The sequence below is a fragment of the Notolepis coatsorum genome, assembly GCF_963971535.1.
Source record: "Notolepis coatsorum genome assembly, chromosome: 6".
Classification (NCBI taxonomy): domain Eukaryota; kingdom Metazoa; phylum Chordata; class Actinopteri; order Aulopiformes; family Paralepididae; genus Notolepis; species Notolepis coatsorum.
In genome coordinates, this window is record NC_140170.1 from 113,874,655 (window position 1) to 113,892,023 (window position 17,369).

Here is a 17,369-nt window from a genome sequence, read left to right on the forward strand (position 1 = left end):
TTTCATTCTCCTATTGGACAGCGGTCCACAGGCGCCAGGGCCATGCCTCCAGAGTCAGGTTCAAGGCCACCGTCAAGACATGTCTGTACATGCCCGGCCTTGCCCAGGGATACGAGACAGAAATGAGGTTGGCACTAGATTGTTCGCCGTGCATATAAATATGGCGCAGGTGAATACAGAAGTAGAGTTACCCAATAAGTTGAAGCCTCACCCACGATACTCCGTGCGGTGAAGTATGGCCTGTTTGGCCCCAAATAGAGCATTGAGACCGCGTGCGAATTAATAACTGAATTGTCAGAGTTTGGCGCTATACCGTCGAGTGCGACATATTTCTATTAAGTCAGTAATAGTCTATTTGTGTATAGTGTATCGTGCGGCTAAAGTTCTACAGTGACCAGCATCACCAACGCTTCCTCGTACCAGCTAGAGTGCTTATCCAGGCTGGGCTGCTTTCATGGCGCTTTCACCCGAGGAGACCTAGACGAGAACCGTGTGGACATGTACACTGGATTAATCTACCCGACGACTACATAGCCCTTTGCGGCTGGATTATATTTGTTTTGGTCCTGTGATTTATGGAGCGGAGAATCGCCGACGCCTACACGTGTGGGATTTACCCTGTGAGGAGCCACGTCGAGTCTGCGCCTCAGAGAGCCTGAGGCCGGCTAGCTTTCTTCACTGTGGAGCTACAGTCTACGGAGAACAGCTGTATTCGTCTGTGGATCAAGAGACTATTGCACCGTCTCCTGTACTTGGAGTCTCCTTAGTCATCGTTGACCAGACTCTCTACTACCGACAGATCCTCTACCCCTGCTGGCTTACAACCGGGGGGACCCTTCCAGTATCTCCCGCTATATATTACTAGTGTACCATAGATATAATTCCCTAAGATTCAGGTTGTATAATTACCTCCTGCGTAACCAGAGAATGGACATTCATTATTGATTTGCCTACGCACATTCCTTTGCCTTATAAGCGCATCCAAAGTAAAATAGAGAAGTATATTATGTACCTTTTGCTGCAATAAATACTTAATTACCACTTTGTGTGGAACCGATTCATTGTGGGAAGTGTTCATCATATTTATATATCATGTACTGTATGGCCAGTAATTAAAGTACATAAAGCGGTAGTGGTTTAATGATACCATACTTATCAATACAGTCAGGGAATTGTACCCCTCAGTTACAATGACGGTTGTGATGGTGATAATAATGGTGATGATGATGATTAGGTAGAGGTGATGATCATGAAGGTGGTGATAGTCATGATGATGATGACGGTTGTGATGGTGATAATAATGGTGATGATGATGATTAGGTAGAGGTGATGATCATGAAGGTGGTGATAGTCATGATGATGATGATGGTGTTGATTATGAAGGAGGTGGTGGTAGTGATGATGAAGGTGTTGATGATGATAATGAATACTTATACAGTCGTGGTGATGATGATGAAGGTGCTGATGATGATGAAGGTGATGATGATGGTGGTCATGGTGGTAATAATGATTAGAGGATAATGATGAGTGGTGATGTTGGAGCGGCTGATTGGCGCAGTGGGCAAGGCGCTCGCCTCTAACGCAGGAGACGCTGGGTTCGAGCCCAGCTCTCTGCGTTGCTACCGGCTGGCCGGTCGTTCATACTAATACAATTGGCAAGTGTTAGAGGGTGGGAAAGCCGGTGGGTGGGGATTGGACGTTCCTACAGGTCGGTTTGGTGACGCCGGTGCGGCGGAAGCAGGATGTAGCGAGGGCAGCGTGAGCCTCCCACGCGTTACTCCTCGCCACTGAGAGTTCGAGCTGCTGTGGTGAAAAGATGCGACAGGCTGCCTCCTCGTGTACCGGAGGGGACACGTGATGCAAGGCTTCTGTCCTCACTACAACTGACCAGTGGGAGGCATGGTCTAACAACGTTCGAGACAGGGGAGGGAAGAATTAGATACTATGAAATTGGGATGGGAGAAAAATAGAAAATGGGGAGAAAAAGTGGATCAAAAAAAGAGAATGGTGATGTTGGTGGTAATGATGATTAGATAAGAGGATGATGATGACGGTGGTGATGGGGATAATGATGATGATGACGAAGGTGGTGGTGGTGATTATATTAGGTAGAGGATAATGAGGAGGAGGGTGATGATTATGATGATGATGATGAAGGTGAAGGTGGTTATGATGGTGTTGATGGCAATGATGATCATTCTCCTACGCAGAGAGTTAATAGAGTTAATAATCTGTTAATAAAATGTTCATTCAATCAATCACCTGCGCGGTGATTGATTGAATGAAAATTGTATTAACAGATTGCAGAATGGGTACAGTACAGTACAGCTCAATACACACAATTGTTAAGGGGATGCAGATCAGAGAAAGACTTTCGTCTTGTTTACATCAGGGTCCCCCATTTTCAATTCATCATGAATTGTAAGTAAGGGTGCCATTAGCACCGTGCAATCCATTCTTTGTGGATCTTTGTGGAAACATACCGGTATAGAGCTCTGTGTAGGAGTGTGGATGATGATTACATAGTGGATGAGGAGGAGATGGATGTGGATTGTGATTACTTGAAGTTTTCTTTTTACTTGAGAGCTATAAGCTTAATACCTGACATTCCTCCAGGACCCCCAGTGTAAAGTCTGCAGGCAGACTCCCGTCATCCGCTCCTCCAAACACCTGTTCCTCGACCTGCCCAAGGTAGGCTCCCAAGCACCTTTCACACCAAACACCTGTTCCTGGACCTGCCCAAGGTAGGCTCCCAAGCACCTTTCACACCAAACACCTGTTCCTGGACCTGCCCAAGGTAGGCTCCCAAGCACCTTTCACACCAAACACCTGTTCCTGGACCTGCCCAAGTTAGGCTCCCAAGCACCTTTCACACCAAACACCTGTTCCTGGACCTGCCCAAGTTAGGCACGCAATCACTTCTCACACCAAACAGCTGTTCCTGGACCTGCCCAAGTTAGGCACGCAATCACTTCTCATACCAAACACCTGTTCCTGGACCTGCCCAAGTTAGGCACGCAATCACTTCTCACACCAAACAGCTGTTCCTGGACCTGCCCAAGTTAGGCACGCAATCACTTCTCATACCAAACACCTGTTCCTGGACCTGCCCAAGTTAGGCACGCAATCACTTCTCATACCAAACAGCTGTTCCTGGACCTGCCCAAGGTAGGCGCCCCAAGCACTTCTCATACCAAACAGCTGTTCCTGGACCTGCCCAAGGTAGGCGCCCCAAGCACTTCTTATACCAAACAGTTTGGGTCCAGGCAGCATTATCCTGAATCTTTATCCTGGGGCTGATACCTGACCACAGGGCTAATATAAACCCCTATTCACATTGCATCAGTTAACAGGTCAAAGTTTTGTCATTCTATTGTTAATGCTAACTCTGCTTCCGAGTGAATTAGCTAGAATGTGTCATTGTGAAACACCGGTGTGCCCAGGGCTAAGGAGCCTGTTAGCTTAGGGCCACTGAGGCTCTAGAGGGCAGCCTGCACTGGGTTCAATACAGTGTGAAAAGACTTCAGTCTTAATTAGGAGTCAAAACGTAGATGAAAATGTGTTCCTTGCTTCGACCCGGGGTTCCCAAAGCATCTTAAGAGTAAGACCATCTTTGATCCGCTGGCTTACCTGGGAACAAAGATGATCATAGCACTAAGATGCTCCTGGGCCCGCTTCTCCACGATTCTCCCAGATTCTCCCAGAGATGATGCTGTGTGTGCTGAATTGATTTGGTGTCTGTGCGTTCAATGCTACTCTGTCCTCTGTCTCTGTCTCTCTCGCTCTCTCTCCCCCTTCATTGCTATTCTGTTCTTCTCTCTCTCCCCCTCCCCCTTCGTTGCTATTCTGTTATCTTGCTCTCCCCCTCCCCCTTCATTGCTATTCTGTTCTCTCTCGCTCTCGCTCTCTCTCTCGCTCTCTCTCCCCCCCTTCATTTCATTCATGTTCTGTTCTCTTTTTCTCTCTCTCTCTCTCTCTCTCTCTCTCTCTCTCTCTCTCTCTTCATTGCTGTTCTGTTCTCTCTCTCTCTCTGGCTCTGCTCTTCACTTAATTGCTATTGCTACACCCCCTCCTTCCACCCCTCCTCCTCCTCCTCTCTCAGTTGGAGAGTCAGTTGGAGGACTGGTTAGAGAAGACGACCAGTACAGGAGACTGGACAAGCAACGCCAAGCAGATCACCCGCTCCTGGCTGAGGGACGGGCTGAAGCCCCGCTGCATCACCAGAGACCTGAAGTGGGGAACACCAGTACCCCACCCCGACTTCACAGGGAAGGTATGGAGAGGCTCACACCTGCATCAAAATAGTATTCACAGGGAAGGTATGGAGAGGCTCACACCGCATCAAAATAGTATTCACAGGGAAGGTCTAGAGAAGTCAAAATAGTATTGGCATATAAGTCTTTTTACAACCCACAATGATCCCAGAAGGTTTTGCCTATTTGAAAGTTTGTCTAGTATGCTTTTCTTCGATTGACACTATGACACAAAATGTATCCGTTTCTCTCTGCCATTTACATACATCTTTGGGTCTCTTATTATAGTGCTTCACAAAAACATAATATCAGACTGGATATTTAATCTATAAGCCCTCCTCTCTGCTAGAGGTGCATAGATTTCTGAAGTCCTACCGCTGGAATTGAGCCATAAATTACCACTTATCTGCCATTCTGGCAACAGGGCTGTAACACTGATTTAACTAGTGATGCATTGGGGAGGAGCTTGTCACAAGCTTTGTTGCTCTCATACACGGTCTCTGGAACGAGTTGTTTTACCAGGTCATCTAAGGAATGCACGTGTCATTGATCATCCTCTCCCTCCCTTAACAGGTGTTCTATGTGTGGTTCGACGCCCCTATTGGTTATCTGTCCATCACTGCCAACTACACTGACCAATGGGAGAAGTGGTGGAAGAACCCGCAGCAGGTAAAGCCTGTTGTTAGGTCAGACATTAGATTCCGTTTTTTAGCCATTGAAGATAATAATACAAAAGGAACTGTAGACCAGATGGAAGGTAATTAATGCAAGTTTGGGGTCCGTTTGATTTCAGTTAACACTTTAACCGCCGGAACTCGTCATTCCCCGCCATGCTCATTCCGCCGAGGACGCCTTAACTCGTCTTTGATGTCAATATTTCAAAAATCTGTCATCGAAATATTTCCTTTCCGGGGCCCTGAGACACAAGTGTGATCTCCTCTCAACTCTCTAGCGGTTGAAGAGCGCCATCTGGTGGCCGATCGGCAGATCGCCAACCGGATATTAACCTTTGAACCAGTAGTACTCATGCAAATGTGGTCCGGCCACTCTCTATAGCTCCCGCGACTCCATCTTGAAACACTGGATAATAGATTGCTCGCCCTAACTCGATAAACAACGTTATTTGGACGTATATACTATTATACAACCTGGAAATGGATCGGGCATTTCTACATCCCATAATCGAAAACGGTCTACTCCACGCTGATCGTCCAACGGCGCGAGGAACATACGGTAAGATTCAGCGTTATATTCTAACGTGTTCAATATAAACTGCTATGATGAACATATGACCCACTCTGGATGAATCATCTAACGTTGCCCACGGAATTATAAACGATCCCCCGCCCATCCGGTCATCATCAGATCATACGTAGATCATTCTAGAAGTACGTCCAGTTGAAATTTTTCATCTCGGGCCGATCGCTACCAAACTGTATTTCATCATCAATATAATGCATTTAGGGCTATAAATCACGTTCTGAAGAAAGCTGCAGAAAATGATAAAAACATACTTATACTTTAGACCATATTTTAGTATGAATATGTGAATGAAAAAGTTTAACGTTGCTACACCCTGAACAATACATATAGGACATTGAATGGGCCATAATAATGGCAATGTAGCAATAGAATTTAAAAAGTTATAGCCCTGCAAAGAAGGGGAACTTCTCCATAGACAAATAGAGCTGGCGAGGGATGGTAAATTATGAATTTAACCCATGGCGATCAAAGTGTTAATTCAATTCAAAATAGAAATAGAAACTACATTTCCCTCAATGTGTTCTTTGTACACTGGATATAAGACTCTTTGAATTAGCACAATATTTTCAGTTTTAAAATAAGATCTTTAAAAAAGAAAATGTTACCCAGATTTGAAGGGTGGGGGAAATATAGTCACAAAAGACTGAATATTGAATATTGACATTCATTGACTCTCTCAACCAAACTATAATCTTGTAAATAAGAATAATAACCTTATAAATAAGAATAATAACCTTCACTCATCACCTACTACTACTACTACTACTACTACTACTACTACTACTACTACTCATCACCTTCAAAGCCCTCAAGAACCTGGCCCCCTCCTACCTCTCTGACCTCCAAATCTGAGAAGAGCATTTATGCGGGTGAACACCAGAAAGGCAGCTGGCCCAGATGGGATAACAGGACGTATACTTAAGTCCTGTGCTAACCAGCTATCCCCAGTGTTCACCACCATATTTAATCTATCCCTAGCTGAGTCCGTGGTCCCTGCCTGCTTCAAGGTGTCCACTATAATACCGATACCAAAGAAATCCTCCCCAACAGGTCTTAATGATTACAGACCGGTGGCACTCACCTCTGTGATCATGAAATGTTTTGGGAAGCTGGTTAAGGATTACATTTGTGCCTCCCTACCCAGTGATATGGACCCTTTGCAATTTGCATACAGGCCAAACAGGTCCACTGACGATGCGGTCTCTCAAGTACTACACAGCACCCTCTCTCACCTATATGGCCAGAAGGGGGGCTATGTGAGACTGTTGTTCATTGACTATAGCTCAGCGTTCAACACCATAGTCCCCACCAGACTCTGGTGGACAAGCTGATCGAGCTGGGTCTGAGCTCCGCTCTGAGCGCCTGGATACTGGACTTTCTGAGTGAAAGGCCCCAGGCGGTCAGGGTGGGGGGTCAGACCTCCAACACCATTACCCTGAGTATCGGGTCCCCCCAGGGCTGTGTTCTGAGCCCCCTGCTGTATTCACTATACACACATGATTGTGTGGCCAAGTTCAGCTCCAACTCCATAGTGAAGTTTGCGGACGACACGGTGGTGGTGGGGCTGATCTCTGACAACGACGAGAAGGCCTACCGGGAGGAGGTTGATGTACTGGAACGCTGGTGTCAGGACAACAGCCTGCTCCTGAACATTGGTAAAACCAAGGAGCTGATTGTGGATTTTAGGAGAACACAACACGGGACACACGCACCACTGAGGATAAACGGGGCTACCGTGGACAGGGTGAGCAGCTTCAAGTACCTGGGGGTCCACATCTCAGAAGACCGGACATGGACAACACACATAGACTCAGTCGTAAAGAAGGTGAAGCAGCGCCTCTACCACCTGAGACAGTTAAGGAAGTTCAGAGTATCGGGGAAGATACTCCAGTCCTTCTACTCTGGAGCTGTAGAGAGCATCTTGACTGGAAACATCACTGCCTGGTATGGAAACAGCAAGGCACAGGACAAGAAGGCCCTACAGAGAGTGGTGCGCTCAGCTGAGCGTACTACGGGTATTGCACTACCACCCCTGCAGGTCTTATATAACAAGAGGTGCAAATCCAGAGCCTGCAGAATAATGAAAGACCCTCACCACCCCAACAACAGCCTGTTCAAGCTGCTGCGGTCAGGCAAACGCCTGCGAACACCAGCAACTATGACAGAGAGACTTCGGCTCAGCTTCTTTCCCCAGGCCATCAGAGTCTTGAACACTGAACTCTCCACACACAAGCACACATGAGCACACACACAACACACACACTGTATACGCTCACACACTAACTCACTTTAGCATGAACACACACACACACACACACACACATGCTGCACACGCTCACACTCAACGGTCACTTTACACCAGGGGTCTCAAACTCGCGGCCCGCGGGCCATTTGCGGCCCGCAGGATGATATTTTGCGGCCCCCCTACTTGACATCAAAGTTTAGTGTTAGTGCGGCCCGCGCGCAACCTTTTGCCGACCCGTTGCGCGAGTTGGGCGTTTTATTTATTTTATCACTTGTAGACTACCATAGCGCAGGCTCATGGCAGCAACGTTAGTGGTTGAAACGTGATTCCGGAGTGATACCAAGTGGAAGGAAATATATCCTGTCATCAGTGCGTATAGCAGGTATCCTCGAAATTCTCCCCTATCTCCTCTGCAAGCTCCTGTCCGGCTGCACTGCTCCAACTGTCTGTGTCTGTCTACTGCTTTGGTCCAATCATATTCAGCGTCCCGTCACCATTCCCCCCCCCCCCCCCCCCCCCCCACCCACAGTCTGCGAATCAGAGGCAGAGTAGGGCGGGTCTTCACGGAATGCATGTTGTCTCTTTCAACGGGTCGGAGTCAGAGCGAGAGTTGACAACGCATCTACAGTAGTCTAATCTGCAGGTACTGTAGCTAGTAGCATAGTTTTGCCAGCAGGCAGCTAGTAGAAAAATATGGCATGTTCAAAGATGGCCAGTAAAATAAAAGTCAACAGTGAAAATTGCTGCAATTCAAAGGTGAATGGTCAATGGACTGAAAAATATGCGTTCATCCTCCCTCCAACCAGCACAATGTGCCAAGAAACGGTAGCTCTTATGAAGAGTGGCAATTTGAAACGCAATTTGAAACGCCTATACGAAACAAAACACAGTTATTTTGATGCAACCTTTCAGCACTAAGAATCACAAAAATAAATGGAATGAAATCATCATATCAAGCTGCAAGCAGAATTATTGTTAAAGTTATGTCACAACGATAAAAAGCAACCAAGTCCTCACTCAGTGGCATGGGTGTTGGCTAAACACAAGAAGCCATTCTCTGATGCATACATAATAAAATAATGTATGACTGAAGTGATGGAGACCATGTTTGAAGGCAAACAAAAGCAAATCCTCCTCAGATAGCACAGCAACCAGAATAACTGAAATACTGGCTGATGATTTCATTAAACAGCTTTGTGATAGAATTAAAAAAATGCTCCTATATTTCCATAGCTGTGGATGAGTCCACTGACACCACTGAGAATGCTCAGTTGCTGGTGTTTGTGAGGTTTTATGATGAGGCAAAGGGGTAGTTTGTTGATGTATTAATACATTTTTGGAATACTTGAAACTAGGGATGTCCGATATTATCGGCCGACCGATATTATCGGCCGATATCGGCAGTAAAATGTGATATCGGAAAATATCGGTATCGGTAAAAAAACAAAAAAAAACAATAACAATATTTGTTATATATATATCCAGTGAAATTATTAGTTACCTGAAATTATTCAGTTTTTTGGGGGGGGGAAACCCTGCATATATCGGTATCGGTTGATATCGGTATCGGAAATTAAGAGTTGGACAATATCGGAATATCGGTATCGGTAAAAAAGCCAATATCGAGCATCCCTACTTGAAACCCTTTTTTTGTGGAATATTTGATGCGGCCCAGCCTCACCCAGACTCTACCTCCAGCGGCCCCCAGGTAAATTGAGTTTGAGACCCCTGCTTTACACAATGAAAAGGACAAAAAAAAAGAACGGGAGTGGTTCTTGTATAGTAAATAGATGGATATAGCAAGTTATTTTATTTTCTATTTTTTTAATCCTCTTTTTCTCCGCCTGATTTTCTATGCTTTTCTCCCCATCCCAATTTAGTCGTTATGCCAATTCCCCCCCTCCCCTACCTGGTTGTTGTGCGCATGTTCCCCCTACTGGTCGGTACAAGGGAACTCTGAAGTCTACCACATGCTTCCTCCGACACATGCGGAGACAGCCAGCGGCTCTCTTTTCACCTGGCAGCGAGGACTCTCATTGGTGAAGTGTAACGCGTGGGAGGTCACGCTGCCTTCACCACTTCCTGCCTTTCGCTAAGCAGGCGCCCAGACCTGACCTGTAGGCGTCGCTGTCCACAACGCCAGATTCACACCCACGACTTCCCTCCCGCTAACTCAACCAAACGAGTTAGCATGACGATCGGTCCAAGCCGCAGGCAATGCTGACTCCGGGAGTCGAGACCGCAGCCTCTTGCATTGGTGACGAGCGCAATCTCCGCTATGCCACCCGACCGCCTAATGGATATAGCAAGTTAGCATAAGGACACATAGTATAACTGTAGATTGTATAGTATAGCATTGTATAGTAGTGTACATAAGACCCAGTGCCTCATCCGTAGCTAACATTGTATTGCACTATCGCAGGACCTTAGCATGTCTTACCATGCTTTTTGTAAACTTTACGTACATTATACCTGTTATGTCTTATTCTTATTACTTGTATTATTGCACAAATGTCTTATTCTCATTCCTATTCTTATTACTTGTATTACTGCACAATCGCTGTGGGCATGACCCCCCGCATTTCACTGTATGCTTGTATGCCGTGACAAATAAAACTCTTGACTTGACTTGACTTGACTCTTGACTCCTTCTCCACCACACGCCTACCCGCCACCTCAGGTCCGCAGATGCTAACCTCCTCCAACCCATCAGAACTAAGCTCCGGACCTGGGGCGAAAGGGCCTTCGCTGCAGCTGCCCCCACCCTCTGGAACGCCCTTCCCATCCATATCCGTCATGCAGACACTCTTGCATCATTCAAACAAGCCCTCAAAACCCACCTTTTTACCCTTGCTTTCAACCCATGAACTCCTTCCTCTCTCAGCTTTTTTATTTCTCTCTACTAAAACTATTGTATTGTTTGTTTTGTTAAAGTGTCTTTGAGCATTTGGAAAAGCGCTATATAAATCCGATGTATTATTATTATTATTATTCACTCTAGTGCTGCTCTCTCAACCAAACTATTTACTTCACTCACACTGACTCATCTCTCAGTTAAATCCCGGGCTTCAGCTCCTGTGATCTCACTGTGCGTGTGCGTGTGTGTGTGTGAAATAGCAAAAGAAAGTGTTGGCCCATATTCACACTACAGAGAAAGAGGGGGGGGTGCTGGGGGTTGGGGAGATCCACGATAAGTCCTCTTTGAACTGGATGATCTCATCATGATCTAATATGATGTCACCCTCATGCTGCGGTTCCCTGTCTTTGCCACCAGGTGGAGCTGTACAACTTCATGGCGAAGGACAACGTCCCATTCCACAGCGTGGTGTTCCCCTGCTCCCTGCTGGGTGCCCAAGACAACTACACCCTGGTCAACCACCTGGTTGCCACCGGTGAGGGAGGGAGGGAGGGAGGGGGAGGGAGGGAGGGAGGGGGAGGGAGGGAGGGAGGGAGGGATTTATAGATGGGTTGAGTGATGAATGGATATACAGACAGACAGGCAGGTTTCACAGTACATTAATGAAAACGCTTGTTTTTTATTTGATTTTTTAGCATTTTTACAGCTTATTATGGTCACAGGACCGACAGAGGAGAGGGAGAACGGGAGAAGATGTGGGGGAGGACATGCGATAAATCCGTCCGGGAGCTGGAGGTGAACTCGGGTCGACCGCGTAGGTCTGCATCACAGTATGTGGTGCGCCACTGGGGCCCCCTTGTTTTTCTTTTAAAGACTCCGTTACAGTAGTACATATTCATTTCTACTACCAATGAAAGAGATGTAGAAAGGTTTACACAGAATAACCAGATGCAAAGGATTTATTGGCTGTTCAGTTAAAATAAGACCTACTACCACATTTTACTTTACGTGGGGGAAACATTCTTTGCCCTGGGCTCAGTGACGATGATAACTGGTGTTCTCTGCTGTCGTCCTCTCTCTCAGAATACCTGAACTACGAGGACACCAAGTTCTCCAAGAGCCGCGGCGTGGGGGTGTTCGGGGACATGGCCAAAGACACGGGCATCCCGTCCGACGTGTGGCGCTTCTACCTGCTGTACATGCGTCCAGAGGGCCAGGACTCCGCCTTCTCCTGGGCCGACATGGCGCTGAAGAACAACTCGGAGCTGCTCAATAACCTGGGCAATTTCATCAACAGGTATAATAATAACTGGACTTTGGAGACGTCTTTATTCGGCATGCAGGCAGACACACACCACCGTGCCGCTACGTACCCAGGTATAGGGATGGGGTTGTTTTTATCTGGGTTTAGTGGGAATTCAGGCATTTGAGACACAATGGGCCTCATTCATGAAGCGATATAATTTCGTTCTTAACTAGCATTTCCTCTTATTTTGTTATTACCTGGGATTCAGCAATGTCTTCTTATTGTTGCTTTTCTCTCAGGCAAGACCAAATTCTAAGAGTGGTCGAGAGCACTCTTACCCAGATAAGAAACTCTTACACAGATGAGAAACATTAAAAAAAAAAAAAAAAAAAAAAAAAAAGCCTACCATTCATAGTAATAATAATACATCAGATTTATATAGCACTTTTCCTAATGCTCAAAGACACTTTACAAAACAAACAATATAATACAACAGTTTTAGTAGATAAAATAAAAAAATTAGTGCTGTCAGGCGATTAAAAAAATTTATCTAATTAATTACAGGATTTGTAATTAATCTAATTAATCGCATTTTAATCGCATAACCATTTTATGCCTGATATTCTATATTATATAATCATATTTCAAATGACATGTGTCCGGATGGCAGAATTCAGTACTGTATCTACAAAACCTTCTGTTTAATCTTCCATCTATTAATTTGCTTAGATTTTTCAGGTCTGGTCAATTTGAGCATGGTGTTATTCACAGTCAAAGATACAAAAAAATGTATTGATATTCTCATTTGGTTCATTACAATTTACTCAAAATAAAATTTTCATTCAATCAATCACCGCGCAGATTGATTGATTGAATGAAAATGTTATTAACAGATTGCAGAATGGGTACAATACAGTACGGCACACAATTGTTAAGGGGATGCAGACCAGGGTGCAACTTGCACCGTGCAATCCATTCTTTGTGGATCTAGCCCACAGTATTTCAGACACTGGGAATACATTCCCTGAGATTCATAGATGTCCCTAGAATCAGATACCAAGAACATGCAAATGGACCATATTAAAAAATAAAAAAGTCTGTAAATGTGTATTCTACATTCTTATGGAATTAATGAGATACAAAAAAAATATTATTAAAAAAAAAGAAAAAAAAATGTTTTTTTGTAATTAATTTAGAGTTAATTTTCATAACGCGATAATTTGCTGTGTAATTAATTAATCTAATTAACGCGATAAACTGACAGCCCTAAAAAATATATATATATAAAAAGGTGAGAGAGGAAGGAGTTCGTGGGTTGAAAACAAACCATTGGTCAATTGCCCCCAAATACCCCCAAATACGACTTTATAAACCCAGAACTTTTCAATAATTATTATTATTATTATAACTTATTGCGTGCGTTCTGCTTCTGAAATGGATTATATATTGCTGTTAGAACAGTTAGATGCTGGCTGCCCAGGCCTCCCCTCTCTCCTCTCTTCTCTGCTCCACACCTACAAGTTCTGAGCGCACTCTGGGTTTTAGCCACAGGGACCTTTCAGAGAGAGATGACCGGTGACAGATCTGGTATTTCTGAACCTATAGGTTCGGAAATACCGGATCTGTCACCTGTCATCTCTCTCTGAAAGGAGAGAGCATAGGATCAGCGGCATATACATATCAGTATACTGCACGATTGGTTCTTGACAAGCGCGTAGTCGTTCAGTATTGACAAAGCCTACTTTGCTGGAACGATTTATTTTGCACTATACAGTACGTATAAGTACAAGTATAAGTCTTTATTTGTCATCAGATTAACACACACACACATGCGATGAGCGACCCACAGGAACACACATGCACTGAGTCGCGAGACGTGTGTGTGTGTCATTTTGAGATCAGTCGCAAATCGTTTCCTGTTGAATGGATCAGACAGAGATCAGATGCAGAACCACGGCTGTTTTACACACGCCTCATTCACCTTATAAGGAGATGGTGGGCGTGTCTGTATGCAAATGAATTGAGCGCGAACGCACATTTCAGTTTTAAGAATGAGTGGGATTCATCATTCAAGACACCTGGGTAAGCACAGATTTGGACGTTAAGAACGGCTTGATGAATGTGGTGGTGGCTTTTCTTATTGTTCTCTTAACACATTCAGAGCCACACCCCTATGCCCAAATAGGCCATTCCGTGCCAACGCTTTAGTCAATGGGAGGATGGGGAAATTTGCGAACGCTTAAACTATATCTTAAATTATGGCTATGGGTCTAATACACCCGTCGCTTATCAATGACTTGCTTGCAGTCAACATGTACAAAACAGATTGTTTTTTCATCGGTACATTTCCGTTTTATACCGTTTTGAATACGAGTATAGTTTTGGAGAGTTCTAGTAATTCCAGAGAAATCTGCGATAATAGCTCTTTAGTGGAATACACAAAACACGTTGTCATTTTTCGGCTGATTTATTAATCGCTTTCAAATAAACGCTAGATTATCGATAGTATTTGTGTCCTTATGCACGCTAGAGAAGCGGGCTGAAAAATCGATTATCCATGACCTGGTCAGTGCTAACGTCCAGGCATGCGTTGTTCATGGGATGGGGTAGCACGGTGTGCAAGCTCACTCGCTATTTGCATATCAATAGCGCCGGTCGTCAGGTGTGTTAAATACGTTCTCAGACACATTCACACCTAACTTGTTGTGAAGACGTGTTACATTCCATTCGTAGAGGCAATTAGGCACTGTCTTTAGTCTGTGCCCAAGCGAGGGGACATTAAATGCGCATTCGCGGGAGCGCGCGCACGCGCCGGGAGCGCGCGTGCACGTGGTGCGTGTCACCCCAGATGATTTCAATAACGCACCACTGCTAACGTCACACACACACACACACACACGCTGCGATGGTGGTGATAGGAACATCTGATTACCCCAAGACTTGTAACATAAATTCCTTACCTTTGATTGATTGATTGAAAAGTTTATTAACAGATTGCAGAATGGGTACAGTACAGTACATCTCAATACATACAATTGTTAAGGGGATGCAGACCAGAGAAAGACTTTCGTCTTGTTTCCACCAGGGTCCCCCATTTTCAATTCATCATAACATATATGACATACATGACATACAGATAGACAGTACTGCTACATCTATACATTTATGACATATCAGATTTGCAAATACAGTACTGTTTGTGATACAAAAGTGTCCAGAAAAGGAGTGTATATACATTTGGCGTAGAAACTGTACATTGGAGGAGGTTGGTGGGGTGGGGTTGGGTGGGTTGGGTGAGGGCTGTACATTGGAGGTGGGGGGGGGGGGGGGTTGGGTAGGGGACATACACACATTTTACACTGTACATTGGAATGTTGACAAAGCCTTACTTGGTCATTTACTGTACAACTAGGTTAGGACATTTGTAGGGGCCAGTTTCGAATTGCAGTCTCACGTAGGTGTTTTTTGAGAGTGTTTTTGAAGGTGGGTAGTGATTCACATTCCTTTACAGCTTTAGGCAGGGCGTTCCACATTGATGTGGCATAATTGCGAAACGTGTTTAGTCCCTTGTTTGAGCCGAATCTGGGTTTTACATGATTTGTGGAGCTCCCTCTGGTGTTGTGATCGTGGTATTCACTGACCTTTGGGAAGTATTTTGACATGTACATGGGTACCTTGGTCGCGTAGTGTATCTTGTAGACCAGGCCCATTGCAAGTTGCTGTACTCTGTCGTCTACTCTAAGCCATCCTAGGTTGTCAAAGTGGGCAGGGGTGAGGTGGGTTCTAGGAGTCAGGTCAAGTAGTAGTCTGACTAGCTTGTTTTGAGATGTTTGTAATTTGTTTTTTAGTGCCTTTGAGGTGCTTTGGTACCATGAGGTGCAAGCATAGTCGTAGTACCCTTGAATGAGTGCTCCTCACACCTCACATCAGATGTTCTGCAAAAAGATTAATCCAATTCCTGATCGCCCATTCCAAATATCGATCGCGTTTATTGATCCAACGTTATAGTCCGAAACACATAATCGACGCTGCTCTGAGGGTCCTCAGTCAATCTGGTAACACGATACTGCATGCCCGAGAAGCAAGACCCAGACCGGAGTTATTTTTTCGATGCACATTCCCAGTCAATCCAATCCAATGATGTGCAATACCATCCGGGAGACGATAGGCGGCGGTATTTGCCCTTTTGCGAGCTCAGACCCATTCCCAATGATAACATCAGGTTGGATGGATGAAAATGAATGGATATCGCTAATAAAAGAAATAACGATTAAAACCAGAGTTTTCTCGGGTCTTGGCACGCAGCGCATGGCCGACTAATCTCGTGGTTGGCACTGAATGAGTTAACAGACAGGTAAGCAAGAATATAAGAAAAATAATAAGAGTATTGTTGAATAAGACCCAATGGTCTTATTTATTTATTATTGAGGTTCCTGTTTGTATACCTTTTTTTTCTCTGACCAGGTCAGTCAATTCACAGCATATACTGTATTTGACAGGCACTCCTAGTCAAGGCACATAACACAGTGGTTCACTCTGAAGGCACCAACTCAAGCTTTTCACTCCAGTTTTTCTAAATGTGTCTGGGATGGCCTAATTTAGCCCCAATTAGCCTGCCTCACGATTTCAGCAGATCGGGGGAAATCCTGCATCAAAGATGTTCTCAGCAGGCTCCTCTAAGACTACCTTGATCTCTAACATTGGACTGGAACAGCAACTTTGATGCTTAATTGGATCAAAGAAATGTTGTCAAATGCGTCGTGCCTGAGGTGTTGTAGGTGGAAAACACTCTGTTGTAGAACAGGAACTCTGTCCTCGCCCCCTGCATGTCTACACCATCAGGTTAGCCGTGTCCCGGCCGGGGTCGGGATCGATTCACTTTCAGTTCAGTGCTTTCAAGAGGAGGATGTTTTAGACTGCTGTCCAACATATTACCAAACAATTTAGAATGAAAGGTCCGTAGAAAATAAAACGGGGATATGCACTCAGTGGACATTGATGATGGGAGTGGACCCTGTGTGTTCTGGTGCTGGAGCCCATCTGTCCACGTCAAGGTTCTGGTGCTGGAGCCCATCTGTCCACGTCAAGGTTCTGGTGCTGGAGCCCATCTGTCCACGTCAAGGTTCTGGTGCTGGAGCCCATCTGTCCACGTCAAGGTTCCACGTGTTTTGTGCGTTCAGAGATGCTCTTCTTCACACCGCTGTTGTAACGTGTGGTTGTTTGAGTTACCGTTTCCTTCCTGTCGGTTTTGTGTTTCTGTCGGCTGTTTGGGTTTGAAAATCCCAGGAGATCAGCGGGTTCGGAGATACTCGCCAACAAACATTCCAAGGTCAAACCCATTTAGATCACCTTTCTGTCCCATTCTGATGTTTGTTCTGAACTAAACTTGATCATGCCTGCATGCTTTTATGCATTGCGTCGCTGCATATTTGCAATCATGCACAGGTGTACAAATGTACCTAATAAACTTGCTACTGAATGTGTTTGAACTAACCTCCTAAAGGA

The 17,369-nt window shown here is 45.1% G+C and overlaps 1 protein-coding gene across 1 annotated transcript in view; it reads left to right on the forward strand.

Annotated features, from left to right (window-relative positions):
• mars1 (methionyl-tRNA synthetase 1) overlaps positions 1-17,369 on the forward strand; it is a 46,729-nt gene that overhangs the window by 23,285 nt on the left and 6,075 nt on the right. The window contains exons 11-15 of the mRNA XM_084316422.1: positions 2,617-2,691; positions 4,103-4,273; positions 4,827-4,922; positions 11,036-11,153; positions 11,702-11,915. Coding sequence (XP_084172548.1) covers positions 2,617-2,691; positions 4,103-4,273; positions 4,827-4,922; positions 11,036-11,153; positions 11,702-11,915 — 674 coding nt within the window. The remainder of the gene's footprint in view (positions 1-2,616; positions 2,692-4,102; positions 4,274-4,826; positions 4,923-11,035; positions 11,154-11,701; positions 11,916-17,369) is intronic.